At 41.3% G+C, this 16,762-nt stretch overlaps 1 protein-coding gene and 1 pseudogene across 18 annotated transcripts in view; one reads left to right on the top strand and one right to left on the bottom strand.

Moving 5' to 3' along the window:
- Window positions 1-512: 512 nt before the first annotated feature.
- Window positions 513-1,802, bottom strand: LOC147983706 (uncharacterized; annotated as a pseudogene).
- Window positions 1,803-11,240: 9,438 nt separating this feature from the next.
- Window positions 11,241-16,762, top strand: part of LOC125535544 (small ribosomal subunit protein eS7-like) — a 35,795-nt gene continuing 30,273 nt past the window's right edge. For 2 of the 18 annotated variants that reach the window (XR_015615718.1, XR_007294719.2), the window contains exons 1-6: window positions 11,241-11,932; window positions 12,016-14,631; window positions 14,775-14,871; window positions 14,996-15,874; window positions 15,957-16,149; window positions 16,359-16,593. Coding sequence is in view for 6 of the 18 variants with exons in the window: in XM_087543066.1 (XP_087399192.1) it covers window positions 14,606-14,631; window positions 14,775-14,871; window positions 15,000-15,073; window positions 16,359-16,482 (321 nt within the window). In the remaining 12 variants the exon portion in view is untranslated. The remainder of the gene's footprint in view (window positions 11,933-12,015; window positions 14,632-14,774; window positions 14,872-14,995; window positions 15,875-15,956; window positions 16,150-16,358; window positions 16,594-16,762) is intronic. The other 16 variants (XR_007294720.2, XR_015615720.1, XR_007294721.2 and 13 more) reach the window with 16 other exon arrangements.

Below are 16,762 nucleotides of genomic sequence, written 5' to 3'. Positions count from 1 at the left end.
TTGGGTCGATGGCGTACAAATTTACTTAGGAATAGCCGAATAGGAGTATGCGTGGATGTACTACTATATAGGTACGGTAGACACGATGTACTACCAGCTGGAACCATGCACACATTTTTTTTTTGTAAAATTCAAACAGGTGTGGAGTTTCTGGCTTCTCCAAGAAGTGTGCCGGCTGGCGGCTGGTCTCCAGTAAGGCCAACTCCACCGCGCGATCCCAAACGAACGTTCGTTTTGTCCTGTTTTTGTCTCTTTGGATAGAGATTTGGGGTCGTGTCTGGGCCTGTCCTGGGATGCGGTGGCCGTGCGCCCAGCGCGCTGCCGCATCCTTTTGCCCCATCCTGTCCGTCAGGGCCAAGAAATGCCCAAATTTGCATTAAAACTAGTTTCGGACCCAAATTTGTGTCTGAAAATTAAAATAGTTTTACAACCCAATTAAAATTGTCTTTAATAAGATAGTTTTACAATCAAATCGAAATTGTCTTGACTGAACATAAAATGGACAAATACATTTATTGGCTGCCAATGTGATCCCACACGTGCTCAACCAAGTCATTTTGAAGATTCACATGAGTGTGCCAATCACGCATCCCATGGTGGAATTGGGCAAACTGTTCAAATGTGGCCGGGTCTTGGTGCAGGGGCTCAATATTTTCACCTTGATAATCAAATTCTTGGTCGAAGATACTCTCATCACGCTCGTCCTCGACGATCATGTTGTGCATGATCACACAAGCAGTCATCACCTCCCAAAGCTTCCCTTCATCCCATGACAGTGCAGGGTTTTGAACGATACCCCACCGGGATTGAAGCACACCAAAAACACGTTCCACATCCTTTCTAACACTCTCTTGCATTTGGGCAAATCTCTTTCTCTTCTCACCTTGGGGTTTCGAGATTGTCTTCACAAAAGTTGACCACTGAGGATATATACCATCTGCTAGATAGTATCCCTTGTTGTAATGGTGGCCGTTGATCTCAAAGTTGACAGGTGGGGAGTGGCCTTCTGCAAGCCTCGCGAAGATTGGAGAACGCTGCAGCACGTTGATATCATTGTGAGAACCTGCCATGCCGAAGAAAGAATGTCATATCCAAAGATCTTGTGATGCCACCGCTTCTAATATGACAGTGCACCCGTTAACATGCCCCTTGTACTGGCCCTGCCAAGCAAATGGACAGTTCTTCCACTCCCAGTGCATACAATCTATGCTGCCAAGCATACCTGTAAAGCCTCTAACTGCGTTGGTCGCCAACAATCTCTCTGTATCAGCGGCAGTTGGCTGCCTCAAGTACTCTGGGCCAAAGACCTCGATCATAGTCTGGCAAAACTTGTACATTGACATCAGACATGTTCTCTCACTCATACGCACATACTCATCCACCAGATCGCCTGGAATTCCATATGCAAGCATGCGGATGGCCGCGGTGCATTTCTGGCAGGAGGAGAATCCAAGCTTGCCAAGGGCATCTGTCTTGCACTCGAAGTATGGGTCTTGAGCAACCACTCCCTCTCGTATACGATTGAACACATGCCTTGCCATACGAAAACGGCGACGAAATTTATCCGGCCTGAAGAGCGGGGTGTTGGCAAAGTAATCAGCATAGAGCAGGGCGTGGCCTCTCTCCCTGTTGCGGTTCAGGTCGGGAGCACGGCCAGGGACTGACCCCCTGTACCGAGGAAGCTGCCGTTGAATATGGTCGTGAACGACCAGTGCAGGCACCACATGATCGTCATCATCTGACGGCGAATCGTTCGATGAACAAAGGAAGTGATGGAAGAAAAACTCATCTCCACTGTCCATACCTTTGTTGGCAAAAGGTCGAACACCTTGCGGTCGTGGTGGCGAAGAGGCCGCGATGATCACCTCGTCGCAGCAGGGTGGTTGCCGGCCGGCTACAGGCCGCTCTGGAGCTCTCGTCGGAATCTGCCTCGGCCGCCGTGGTACGTCGCCGGCAGTCGTGTCCCCTCTGCCACCGGCAAGGATGGCGACGGCCAAACCTCCTCCGACCGACGATCAAAACTACGGCGGAAGCGCGGGCGTGGTGGCGGCCATATCGAGACGTGGTTTGGTATGGACGGCGGGGGGGTTGCGCGGTGAGGAGGCGGCCGGAGAATAGCGGCGGCGCCGGCGGCGGGGCGGGGCGGGGAGAGAGGGTGAAGCGTTGGGAGCGGAGGGACTGCTAGTGTCCCCGACAGACGGGCCACGGAGGGGACAAGGGCGTGCGTCGAGGCCGTCCGCGCGCGTCCGTTTCACCCCAAACCGAGCGCAGGTTTGGGCCGGGGATGGATCGAAAGCGGACAGAATCCGGACATTTGTCCGTTTGCGCCCGCGCGCTGGGCCGTCTCGTTTGTCCTTTTTACCCCAAATAAACGGGGGCGGACAGGATAGGGTCGCACGGCGGAGTTGGCCTAAGCGCTGTCGCGCAGCCACGTCAGTGTAGGAGTGAACTTCATGCGCTGCAACTGTAGGACGCGCGCGAGCTGGAAAGAGGGGCGGCAAGCAACCTCGACCTGTCGACCAGCCGGCCCGGCCCTGTCATCATCAGTGTGGGTGGTCAAGCACGTGCTCCGGCAGCGTGCGGTTGAGCACGCCGGAGATGAGCTCGTTTGCGTTGCAAAGGAAAAGAATGACGAGCTCGTCGATCGGAACGGCAGCACGTGAAAGGGTGGGAGCTAGTATAATCTGCAAATTTGGTACAGCTTACAGTTTCCTTTTCCTATCTTTCCTCAGGATTATTCTTTGCACCCTCCGTGCAGTTTTCCTTCATTCTCCTCCCTTTGCTTTGCATCTGATCTGTGCGTGCGTCCGTGCATGGGTGGCACCTGATGATCAAGGCGCACGCGCGCATTCAGGTTTCAGACACGGGGGTGGTGGCAAACTCGTGGAGCGGCAAGCGTGCATTCATGAGCATGCATTTTGGACACCGAATATTTTCTATCTTACAAGTTGGAGCCGAGGTTCTGTATATTATATGGAAGCAGATGCATCTATGTGACGTAAGCCTTGGTAATTAAGATCGTGGTACTTCGAGAAGCTTGCTAGGATGTCCCGGATCCAGACGTAGTACATAGTGGATTGGTGGTGGCTGGATCTTGCTTGGTAGCCATTGGAAATACTCAAACAACGGGTTTTTAAGGTTTGAAATGTGTTAAACAATTCCGCTCGTACCTGAAAGATTCTGCAGTGGTTACATCAGATTGCAAAGAATTCCGAACATAGCTAGGCACGACGCCTCCCACATGCCCTGCATGGTCCATGCTATAGTCTATAGCTGCACCAATGTTAAATGCTGGTATGTACTATGTATACATCAGTGCACGTACGTGGTTAGGTTGGATGGCACTGCATGTCTGGTGCAGTTTGCAGTCTCGTGTCCTGCCTTCCCTCATAATGAATGGGAGCACGCATTGAGCTTTCAGACACGGAAGTGGTAAAGCCGTGGAGTGTGGATCCGTCATGTGGTCATGGGTTGAGATTCAAGGAATAGATTCTTGCCTTGATAGTGCTAGCAAAGTCTGGTGGCATTGCATGGCAGACGGCCATGCTCGGTCGGTGACGGTGGATGGCAGCGCGGAGCAGACGAGATCTGTCCCCCTCCCCTATCTTTAATCTCTCCCGGTGAAGTCATTGTCCATGTTTATGTCCGCCCCTGCTTCCGCTGCCGCAGACTTTTGCACTGAAGTGTTTGAGCGACGAGTCAGGAGTAAGAACTTTTACTACTACTGGTTATTAACAGTAATGTGTAGCCACAGCTGAGCTGGTGCAGTCAGCCATGGAGAGAGTTTGCAGCCACAGCTGAGTTTCTTTCAGATGGTCAAATTAATGATGAACAATGTGACGAAATCTGTGGTTAACATAAGGGAATATGTTTGAATTGAAACGTGGTGCTTTGAACGATTGTTAATCTGGCAATCGATTCGTCAGGGTGCGGTGGCGGCCGGAACGTGGTTGAGATGGATCTGCATGCTTGCTCGGCATATGGCTCCAATTTTCGTTGGGAGAAGCAGGTGTTCGACGTCTTCACGTGGCGATGGAGAGTTGGAGACGATGGTAACCGTTGGGTGGGTTGGTTGCTTAACAGTCTGGACTGAAGAATTCTGCCATTAGTACGAGGGGAATCAGGCGCCGCCGCTGCCTGAGGGACAGGATGTTATTGGCTCAATGATCGTCATTAAGCGGCTGACATTATGCTTCAATGACCCGTACGTCCGTGTAGGGATGGGCCTAACTGGATACGATCTGTACCACTTGACCTGCATCGTGCATGTACGAGCAGCAGCAGCATTGTACTCCCTCCGATTCAGTTTTGAAGTCCTGCACGTATATTTAGGTTATCAATTTTATATCACCCTAATATAAACTATATAACACAAAAATTATACTGTTTAAAAATAAAACATCTGAAGTTTATATTGATATATTTTTTGTAATATATGACTTGTATTAGGTTGGTCAAATTGACGATTTAGGAATACGCGCACGCCCTGTAAACTGAAAGAGAGGGAGTATCTTTTTTTTTTGCGAGTAGCATTGTACTTTTCTTTTGTTGAAAAGGACGACCTTGCATGCATGACTGATGGCCTCTGCTCGTCTTAAGTAATAACTAAGAAACTAAGAAAATAACAAAGTAGGAAGAGAATCATTGTTGAAAATTCCCTGCCCTACAGCACTAACAGGCATATCTTTAGTATCAGTGTTAGAGATACGACAGGCAAATCGAACGACGAAGAACGAAATTAACACAAGAGACACGCGATTTTCTCTACTCCTATAAAAGACTCGGTTGGTGATGATGGTGTCTGTCATCCGTCATTTCTGACTATTAGATCTACATCTAACGGTTGTCAGATAAGTTGTGGCATTTTTACAACAATAGCCCACTTCTCTGATCCAATTTACAGAAAACCCCTTATTATCTTGAAACCAACCACATCCCTCCCTCACCTCATCAAAACAGCCTAAGGATATATTTTTAGTGGTATATGTATATAAAAAATGGAGTGTTTTCTTTCAAGCTTGTGAATAAGTAATATTCTACTTTGGATCCGTTGCAACGCACGGGCACATTGCTAGTAACATGAAAAACCCCCTCCAACACTAAGAGGGAAAAACCACGGCCGCCAGTCAACAAATCTTCACTATATCTGGGGAGCTTACAAACGCCGAGAATTTACAACTGATCAACTTATCCCGTGCGGCGGCTCATAAAAGATTGTATATAACACAGGTGACCTAGATCAATACTGATAGCCTTCATCTTTATACTTGAATTTGGATCATAACATAACAATCAGCGTATTTGTATGTAGACACGAGGCACGCAATTAATTCTACCCCCTCTGATTTCATCTAGATTGAGAACCGACTTGTGGCTGGATGGTTCATCTGGTCCAAAAGAGATCAAGGTGACGTCATGTCTGTATGTACTGTGTTTTTTCATTAGTTCATCCCAATCTTGAATGATCGCCCAATACACAATACAATGTACTAGTCCCTCCATTCCAAAATGAGTGTCTTGATTTTAGTTTAAATTTACATCAAAACCACAACACTTATTTAACAAAGTGTACTTGTATTACTCACATAGCCCAGCTACACCCAGAATTACAAAGTTTGACAATATCATCCGGACGAGAACCAAAGCCAAATGGCGTACGTCCACTAGTTCTACCATAGTGAGCTAAATTGTTGCTGACAAAGTTGTGATTCCGTTGAGCATGAGCAATACAAGTATTTCGAAGTGCCATGAGTAATATAATCTCACACACCAAAAACAAGAAGCAGGATCCGTCAATGCCTTATTCACACCAATTTCATTGCTTCGAGGTAGTCAGACTCAATTTGAATGGGGAGATTACTCCACTGCAACACAAACGATAAATCTTCCTTTATGGATAATAGTTCTGCTTCCGAGGCATCCGCACATTGAAATATACACCTGCATGAAGAGAAGATAATATCGCCTGTGTGATCCCGAAGTATCATGTCAATCCCAGCATAGCCATTTTCTGCGAGCCGACCTCAGGTGGATTCCATGATGAAACCTGGTCTTCGGCATTAACCTCATTTGTCCCTTTAGAAGGTGGTATCTTACACGGCACAAATTTACCTTTAATAGGGATATAGGATCATGTTGTGGTTCATATCATATGTTGAGAAGAGATTGCACATAACTGGATAGGAACCGTTTCGGTAAGTCAATAGGTGGCGCCGGTTTGTGGTGGATAATCTCATTTCGACCAAACAAAATTCTCCACAACAACATGAGCAAGCGCGGATGTTCAACAATATCAAAGAACAGGAACCGTTTCGATAAGTCAATAGGTGGCGCCGGTTTGTGGTGGATAATCTCATTTCGACCAAACAAAATTCTCCACAACAACATGAGCAAGTGCGGATGTTCAACAATATCAAAGAACGGAAGCATGTGGGCAACGACAAAGATCGTGAAAGGTGGTATTAGATTGGTCAATGATTATTTGTTTCAAGGGTTATTATGTGCTTCCTCCCATGTCGGTAGTGCACTATTGGCAGTTCACCATGCGAACACATATACTTTTGGAGATGCCAGGCTACCTTGTATAACCTTCAAATGCTGCGGTCTCCACCTGGTGACCTACTAGAGCAACCTTGTATTTGCTGACAAACTTCATCGAAGTACATCTTATACACACTGCAAATAGAAAATTTCTCTGGCGGCTCACTCGCCCGAGCAATGAAGTCTGCGTTGTTCGCAGCAGGGAGTTTTAGCTTCAGGATCTCCGACGCATCAAGAGGGAGGTAGCACCTGATCGTGTTCATGTCCCATGATCCGTACATCAAAAAGATGGTTCCCGTGTACAACGTGTATCTAAAAAATGTGACATGTGTTGAAGAAAACCCAACAAATGAAGAAACAAAAAGAAAACCCCAAAACCGAGAAAATGAAATAAAATAAAAAATCATATGTATTGCGTTGGGGCGTTAATGTTTTGATCCCCCACTAGTGTAGGAAGATGAGTCGACCCATTAGACACCGAAGGGAAGCGAGCGCTTCGTCAGTTTTGGGAATGAGAAGGCTTCTCGTTGGTTTTAGGAACCTTTCACTCGTTTTTCTTTCTTTTTCTTCCATCAGTTTTTCCTGGGTTTTTTCCCTTGTGTTTGTTTCTTTATTTTTTTCCACCTGTTTTAGGGTTTTTTTTCCTTTCCTTTTTAACGTCCCTGAACATTCTTTGAATTCATCTAAAATTCGTAAACTCACAAATATTTGATCAAATCTTGAATTTTTAAAATTCACAAATATTGTATACATTCGTGAATACTTTTGTAAATTTGTAAATATTGTTTGACTTTGTGAGCAAAGATTTTTTAATTCACAAACAATTTTCTTATTTGCAGATATTTTTTAATTTTCGAGCATTTTTTTAGTATATGCGTATTTTTTATTTTGTCAACACTTTTCAAATTCGCAAAAGTTTTTCATATTTGGGAACATTTTTTTAATTCGTAAAAAAATCAAATTCACGAACATATTTTGAATTCACCAACATTTTCGAAGTCATGAATAAGTTTACAAATTTATCAAAAATAATAATTCATGAATAGAATTTAAAATTCGCAAACATTTTTTTAGTTCTAGAAAATTTTCAAAACTTTTTTGTTTGACAAATGATTTTTGTAATTTGTAATATAAACACACTTTATTCCAGTTTCATGGCATTCCTAGAAATAAAGGGAAAATAGTACAAAGGCTCACGCAGGGATGGATCGTTAACCTATTGTCTCTGTGATGGGCCAGGCCCACAATATGGTGGTGCAGGCGACGCTAGTTTTTCTTTTGCTCGCTTAAAGCGATACATAGCATCGCCCCTAGTTAAGTTCAAAAAAAAAAAAATTAGCATCGCCCCTAGATAACAGGCGCCCACAAGTTTAAAAACAATTGTTGCAGGCGCCACATGATATAGGCAGATCATTACCTGTACCCCTAATAATTCGAGATACCCCAAAAAGTTGCAAGTTTTGAAAATAATTGTTTGTGAATTCAAAAAATGTATGGGAAATCATAGAATTTTTGTTGTTTCAATTTTTTTTGGTGTTTTTAGAAAACTGCTCGCAAATTATAAATTTTTTTTGGATAAAAACGTTGGGAAATAAAATCATGTTCATGATTTTGAAAATAATAATAGTGTATCCAAAACTTATTCGTTAATATGAAAAATGGCAATTAAATTTGAGAAATATTTAAAAAATTGTGAATTAAAAAAATCAAAATTAAAAAAAGATCATTGATTCAAAAAATGTTTGCTGCGTCAAAAATTTCATGAATTTGAAGACTATGCATGCATTTCAAAAAAATGTTCTTCTAAACTGAACAAATGTTCGTGCATTTAATAAAAATGTCCAAATTTTAAAATAATGTTTGCCGATTCAAAAGCCTTTTATGTCTAGGATTTGAGTAGTTTTTGAAAAGTCTTTATATGTCTAGCAGTTGGGAGTAGGTCGTGCTAGATGAGATTTGTTATTAAAGTTTTAAACATTCCCTTGCATGACACAATGACAGGTGTGTCGTGCAGTGGGAAGCTCATTGCCTTGGGATTTACTATCGAATGCATTGCGATCACATGCACATCGCGTCCATGATCAGCGAGGATGGGAAGAAAGATAAGTGGTAACATGATGAGCCACAGTGTTAAAATACAGGACGCTGATATGTCGGGGTATTGAGTCATACTTATTTGGTTAGCGTGTAATTTCTTTGTCTCCCATTGCAACGCACGGACATGATTGCTAGATACGTCATTAAAATGCCCCCAAAGTTGCAAAATATTACCTACCAATGCCATGTATAAGTGACAAAAAACTTTTTGCAGGGAATCCCCTGCCTGGGCCGGCTCAATCATAGGGACCTACTATACTACACTCTACGCGCTAGAGAAGACACAGCGCACCAGTTTGGGCCGACCCATGTTCGGGCAACTATTTTTTTAGTTTCGTTTTTTATTTTCATTTTCAGTTTTGTTTTATTTCTACTCTAAATAATTTGAAACTTCAAAAACTTTCGAAATTTTTAAAAAATAATTTTGAAATAAAGTGTTTGTGAAATTAAAAAATGGTCAGAATTTTTATAAAAATGTTTGCATATTCAAAAAAATATTCATGATTTTGAAAAATATGCTTGCACAATAAAAAAAGTCCATGATTTTGAAACAAAAAGTCCGTGTATTACATTAATGAAATTTAACAAAATGTTTGCTAATTCAAACATGTTCATGCATTTTAGAAAATGTTCTAAAATTTAAAAAATAGTTCGTGAATGTTCCTTGATTCATAAAATGTTTGTTGATTCAGAAAATGTTCATGCATTTCAGAAAATTTTCGTGAATTTTAAAAAATGATCCACAATTTTCGAAAAAATTGTTCATCGATTCAAAATAAAACGCTTAAAACCGTTCTCAATATTAAAAAATGTCCACAATTTTTAAAAATTGTTTTTAAATAGTAAAAAATGTTTATGATTTTTTAAAATATTTCCAAATTCTTAAAAATCTTCATGAATGATCGAAGGTATGTAGTTAAACAGTAATACTTCTGAGTCTTTGTGACTATATACCCGCGTGAATTTTGAAAAATTAACTGCCGGGGTGGATTGGAATATTATAGTGTATTTTTTGAAAAATGTTTCTTGAAATTCACAGTATTTCTTTGAATTACCAAATTTTTTGACAACCACAATATTTTTTTGAAAATGTGAACATTGCTTCAATTTGTGAATAAATTAAAAAAACATTTCTTGCATTTGTGAACAAATTTTCAAAATCATGCGAAGAGATGTGAACAAAATGTGGTCAGAGCCATTGGAGATTATGATTTTTTTTCTTCCATTGCAACACCCGGGCCATTTTGCTTGTCCAAATAAGAGAAACATAAATATCCATCCTTTATTATTAGATCAGATACAGGTAGATTTAGAGATAGGGATAGAGATATAAGGATATAAATATTATATTAGGATTCATTTCGAAAAAGATAATGCTTCCGGTCGGTGTGTGATGCGCACATCCAACTATGCGACAAAACATATATATATATATATATATATATATATATATATATATAGAGAGAGAGAGAGAGAGAGAGAGAGAGAGAGAGAGAGAGAGAGTGAGAGAGAGAGAGAGATATATATTCTGAAGAAACATATGTGTGCAAGATCCTCTGAAATTAAGGTTGGCTATTACTAGGTGTGATTTGAAGTTGTAGCCTCCAAAGGATGGTGTCATACATCTACCACATTTAAGGATGGAGATATGTTGTATTCCACCTTTGAAGACCTGGACACTTACTACATCCGTTTTGGTTTATTACTCCCCAATGTATTCTATGTCAAATTTTGACCGTAAATTTAAATAATAAAATGTTTATGCATGTCACAAAAAATTATATCATTGGAAACTATGTTCGAATACGAATCCAACCATATAATTTTCTTGACATGCATTAACATTTTCTTAGTTAAATATTTGGTCAAAATTTGACACAAATTACAAAGGGGACCAAGAAATCAGGACAGAGGTAGTACTGTTATAGTCTCTTCGATCCATATTAATTGACGTTGATTTACGATAATTAATTGTCGCTCATTTAATACAAAGTTGTATGTTTGTATTAAATAAGCGACAACTAATATGGACCAAAGGGAGTAATGCATTTCACAAATGATAGGGCTAGCTAGCTTTATATATCTGGATAGGGAATATGGGGAGGAGACCCAAACATGGCCAGAAGAGTTTGATCTTCGACCATGGGCATGGCCATGGCCATGGGTGCAAAGTCAATGATGAAGAAGAGCTTATTGCTAATATTGTTTGTGTGCCCGCTGACCATCACTGTGACCGATTGCGCAAAGGAGATCACTCCCTCTGTTCCCCAGGATCCTCGTGCGCAATAATTTATTTACTTTTCTTTCTTTCAGTTTTGATTGAATAAATTTTTGGGTTAATCACGACTATTGGCCATGGGATGCAGCGGGAAACAAAATCTGCGGTGCCGTCAGCAAAACATGGCCCTGGTTGAAGTTTTGCGGCAGACACGACACCTGCAATAAGCCATGCCGGGCAGAAGGGTTCGAGGGGGGCTGCTGCGGCATGTTCCCCTTCGTATCGACCTGTTGTTGCACCAAGCATTGTCTTAGAGCCGCCCCTGGGCAGTCCGTGCAACCCGTGCACAAGGGCGACAAACAAATTCAAGCCATTTTTAGAGAATGTTGACTAATTGACAGGTCTGTAGTTGGCATCAAACACAATAAACTATGCTATAAGGGTGAGTAACCGCGCGGTACACGTGTCCTTGTTACTGTGTTGACGAGAGAGAGAAAATGAAGCGAGTAAAATAAAAAAGGGGAAAACTTCGCACAGTCCTCGGGCTCCCCTCTTTCTTGCTCACGGTCTCTCACTCCAGCGTTCCTCTTTTCCGCTGCCACCTTCGCCGGCCGGTTCCCGCGAACTCCGGCGGTCTCCGCCATCGTGCTGGCTACCAATCTCTCCATCTCCTCGCGCTCTATATACTCCACCGCATGGATACGTCGATCCCATCCTCCCGTGGTTGCCCGCATCAGTTTTCCCAATCTAGGGTTTCGGTGCGGTCGACCTCCTTATTGTTGGCGATGCTCCAGCGCCTTGGTCTGGTTTGTCTCCTGTCATACTTTCTCGTGCTGATGTGCCTCCTGGATGGCGCTCTTGTGCCTAGGATGCACGCCCACGTCGGCGGGGACGGCACAGTGAGCGGGTGGGAGGAGAGGCGGTGGCTTTGATCTATTATCTATGTCCACATGGGAGGCGACAGAGCGATCTAGACGAGATGACTGGTGCCGGTTTCCTCACCAGCTGCAGGTCCGTATCTCGGTTCCTGCCCATCGTCTGCCACCATGGGGCCTGCTGCTTTGGGAGAAGGCTAAGGTGAGACGTCGCTGCACCCAAAATTTCTGTTTCTGAATTGTTTCGTTGTTCTCTCACCTGACTGGATTTTCTTTGTTGTCCAGCGTCACTCTTTGTGTGCATCTATCTTTGATTCTTAAGTACGTCCCTAGCCCCACCGTGCCTTCCACTCGTTGTTTCAATTGCGGCTGATTTTTTCATTTCTTGGTCGTGCAAGTTGACACCATCGTATTGGCCCATAATTTTGAGAGAGCCAAGGAATTGATTTATTATATTGTTAGCATGGGAACATTTTTAGCAAAACAATTGATGGTTTGACTTCTCTATCAAAATTTTGGTTCGGCAATAGATTTTGGAAGAACAAAAAGATCCTTTGTAGTTCACACTTTGACCAACATCTGAAGATGGCAAAAGCAAGAAACCTTCCAGAAATTCATGGTTTGACTTCTCTGTCAAAATTTTGGTTCAACAGATTTCGGAAGTATAAAAAGATTCTTTTAGTTCACACTTTGACCAACATCTGAAGATGGCAAAAGCAAGAAACATTCCATAAATTCATTGCTGAAGTAAGTAGCAAATGTGCATTCTAATGTGTACATTGGCTTTCTACCCATTGTAGTGTGTAATAGGGATTTAGACTGTTCCACTTGCTGGTCCTGCTATTGCACAATAAAGACTCCATATATTTGATACACTTTGATTTGATTAGGTAATTAAGTTAGGACTTCGAAGTAGTCTACTAAGAATGGATAAGCCTTGATCCAAACTTTATTCATAGTAATTTGGATACTTAGATTCTTAGGATTTGATGCATTATTCTGTGTGAACAAAAAGTACAATTCTTCCCATGAATCTGTTAATCCGTCTTTTTGTTTGTTGCAACTAACATTTTCAACTATACTAATAGACGAGAACATGATGCATGTTTGTCTGGCAGAGAATTAACCTCGCTTCCTTACATCCTTTGAATTCAAATACAAAATATGGATGCCATGATAAGTGGCAGAAACAATCTTAATTTATATTATCATATATTCTATTTCATGAGCCATGCATATTTGAGATTTTTTTCCTTTTAGCATCTTAGTCGTGTAGTCACTACGAAGAATGATTAACATATGTAGTTTACTATGTTTGGACTGCACCACTAATTTAATTTGTCTTTGCTGAATGTTACATATGTACTAACCCCTACTAAGCTAAATCAGATACGAGGGAACTTTGTGGCGGCATTTACACTGTCTAAGGAAGGTGCGGATGCAAGCTCACATGTTTTTCTAATTTTGTTTGTAGCTAGCTCTTGGTTACTAACTTATGAAAAAATGCTTACTTTGTACTAAGTTGGTAGGGTTGCTGAAAATTCCATTAACATCAACTTTCTATGTTGCTGCATTCCCTTTGTAAGCAAAGAAACATCATCTTTCAACTCGGACAAAGATTTCTTGAATGTTGCAGACTGCTATGTTCACCTGTCTGACACGTTTTGGATTCTATCGCATATGAGGTTGGTATCATGAAACAACCCATTTTACTTTCATTTTCAAGACTCATGCACACCATCTACCTGCTAAAATCGCCGGGAATGACTACAAGATGAAGGCGCACAGGGTTTCTTCTCACCTTCCTCTGGGTTTTCTCTTTGATATCCATTGCCTTGGGCTTTTCTTGATTCCTTCTCTAATAACTACGTTTGGTTTACTAGCTAAAATGTAAATCCATGAGCCACTTAGAACCCCTCACGATTTTTAGTTCTACCCCATTATTGTTTCGACTGCTGAACTTCTGTGCTATTTTTGGGACTACAGTTATCAGAACTCCCTAAGAGTTATTACTAGTGAGAATGAGCCATTGTTTCTTTTTCATGTTGGTCTCTATCAAACCATAACTTTTATGTATCGATGATCTGCGCCATGGACGGCTGATGAGTATTCAATAATGACTGGCATGTTGTGCACTAAACGTTGCACTTTTTATGGTGTTCTTCCTCGAGGACTATTGAGCATTAGAGTTACCAAGAACTAAACCGAGTGATCATATTAAGCAGGGACTTTCAGTGTGGTTTGAACACGAACGGCTACAAAGGGCAAGAGCTTCAGGAAAAGGCATTGAAGAGGTGTTTGCACCATGTTTGTGATTATGTCCTATGAGTTATCTGCAATTATTAACCATATGGTTAACTGCAGACCTATCGCATCCCTGGTTTAAGTCTTATTTTGTTATTTCCAGGAGCTACTTGCTCATCCTGATCCATCTCTTTAGAAGTTACACATGAGGTCGTGTATTGTAAATTCCTAAGCTTCTACTGTTGACTTACTAATTCAGTATCTATATGTAGGTGGGTAATATTAGTTGCATTTCAGGATCCTGTTTTGTTAAACTATAGCTAAGTTATGTGGTCGAATCTAATGGACTCAAATAAATATAATTTGATGTGACAATCCATGTCATATTATAACTCATGGCCAACTTAGCAAGAACAAAATTGTGAAATGAGTTGTGTAAAGTGTTGATCTTGGTATTATTTGCCTATCTTTAGGAATTGTGTTACAGTGATGTCAACTATGGAGTAAACTTATTGTAATATTATTTTTGTGCTCCATGGTTTAGGTACAAGGAGCTGAAGGTCTTACTGTTAGAGTGGTTTCTTAAGATGCAAGAGTGCTTCAGGTGATTTTTTTAAGAAGGAAAATTATCATGGGAAATTTCCGTACAAATCAAAGGTGATCCTGTAATACTTTATTTAACAAATTATTTCTTCATTGTATCCAAGTTAATTATAACTTAGATAATTAGTACATAATGAGGGCTAACTTTTGGTTACTTGTCCGTGCGTGCTTGATGAATCCAACCCTTCCATCTGTAGGGCCCAGCGAAAGGGAATCAATATGTACATCGCCAGGAAGAAGATCCAGAAGGGCATGGGCGTCGAGCCCTCTAAGTTCGGGGATACCATTGAGAAGGTGAGCATCTCTCGTGTTCCTCACATTGCCGGCTTTGTGTCATTTCTACTTTCTACATCTATAACTGCTCTTTAGTTTGCTTTGTCAAGGTTTAACGTGCTTGTGGTGGCTAATATCTCTGTAGCTAGGTTTTCTTTGACCTGGAGAATGACAACCAGGAGCTCAAGAGTGACCTCAAGGACCTCTACATTAGCACTGCAATGTAAGTCGCATTTCACTACATCAAGATCCTCCTGATCTATTGTGCATGCCGATCTATTTGGCTTCGGTGTACGAGATAATGATACGGTCATGATGTGCATAAAACTTCTAAGGTTTGTAGGCTACCTCTGTATTCTCCTTTTACTTGCGAACCAGTTAGTTAACTTTTATTGTACATGCATTCTTTGAATTCCGTGGATGCTCTTTATATTGGTAAATTGGTTGTGCCACCTACCATAATAGTTTCTTTTGGTCTAAGAACTTTTACAACAAAACCCCTAGCCACCAAAGCATTACTGCATGGAAATTACTGTGACATTACTATGTTTGAATTTTATGCAGAAACAAGTCAGCGAACTGGAAATAGAAATAGGTTAGTTCCATGGTTATTGAAGATAGCGTGGGCTTCATACAAGGAGATGTTGTGTTTTGACAATATTAAGAAATTGAGTTAACTTAGTTTGAACTCACAACATATTGTACTAAAAATTTGTGCTCTAAGAAACTCTACATTTCATGGAACTCGATGATGCCTCGTTTTGTCCAAAATTGTTTATATGCTGAGGCAATCGAATTTGTTGGTGCAATGCTTCATGATCGTTTTCAGCCTACTTGTATTTCTGAGGTTAGAACAACTTAATGTTGATTTTTATTTTCTCTTTCTCTTTTCTGCAATACATGCTTTTCATAAGGTGGTCCATAGTTGGTCCTCGAAGAAATTCATGACTGGATGGAAGGTAGAGCTGTATGATCTGGCAGCATTCACTTTCTATGCTCCTTTGTCCATTGGAAAATAATGCTGGTAGGTTTTGTCGTAAGGTTGCCATGAGCATAGCTAAATAGTATGGACAGTGTCACAGTGCAAACCTATTCTTTGATGCCAGGGCCGATCTCATTCTTTTCAAAAGAACCAACTTGACAAATCGAGAATATCAAATGGATCATGCTTGCTGCATATTATGTTTTTTACAACTTTTATGACTGGAGGAAGGAGGACTGACTAATTTAATCATATGAAGAGTGATCCTGGCAGTCTCGCGGCCTTGGCTTAGTTTGCACTCTTCAGAAAAGATTGTGGTTAGTGAAATGGCTTCATTGGCCTTTGATTTTGAGTCCCGTCCAAAGTTATACAAGTTTGTCCCCTGATTTCCTTTTATTTTTCCTCTGTAAGGCATGAGTTTCCCAACAAGACATGTTGAAGAAAGTTGCCACATGTTAACATAGCAGTGCTTTTTCAAGATTTATTACCATTTGTGGACCATGAAATAGCTTTTATTTTTCTTCAGGGTATATATCCTTGTCATTGGTATCCAGTTATCTGCTGGTTGGGACTGGGTCTATTTGTATGGCCACAGAAGAAGCCAGGAAGGTGGGGCAGAGCAGGAGGACAAATCTATGGTGGTGATCTAGTGTGGGGTGGGAGAAGGATCTGCGTGGGGAGTGTGGTATCTCACATCTCTCTCATAGTTTACGCTCAATTAATCCAGTACTATCATGTACCGGTATCATGGAGTTAGACAGGTAAAAAGTGACTATTTATCTTATCTTTGCTCAATTAATTTATAGCACTTTCTCATCTTTTATGATTGCCACCGACATCTTCGTTCAAATTTAGCATCAGTTTCCTGCTGGTAAGTCACGGTGTTCTTCGAATTATATAACACATTGTCACAATCAGATCTTTACTTTC

This window comes from Triticum urartu, chromosome 2A, assembly GCF_056163025.1.
Source record: "Triticum urartu cultivar PI428250 chromosome 2A, HENAU_Tu73, whole genome shotgun sequence".
Classification (NCBI taxonomy): domain Eukaryota; kingdom Viridiplantae; phylum Streptophyta; class Magnoliopsida; order Poales; family Poaceae; genus Triticum; species Triticum urartu.
The sequence above is the reverse complement of the archived record's forward strand: the minus strand, read 5'-3'. Positions and strand labels throughout refer to the sequence as shown.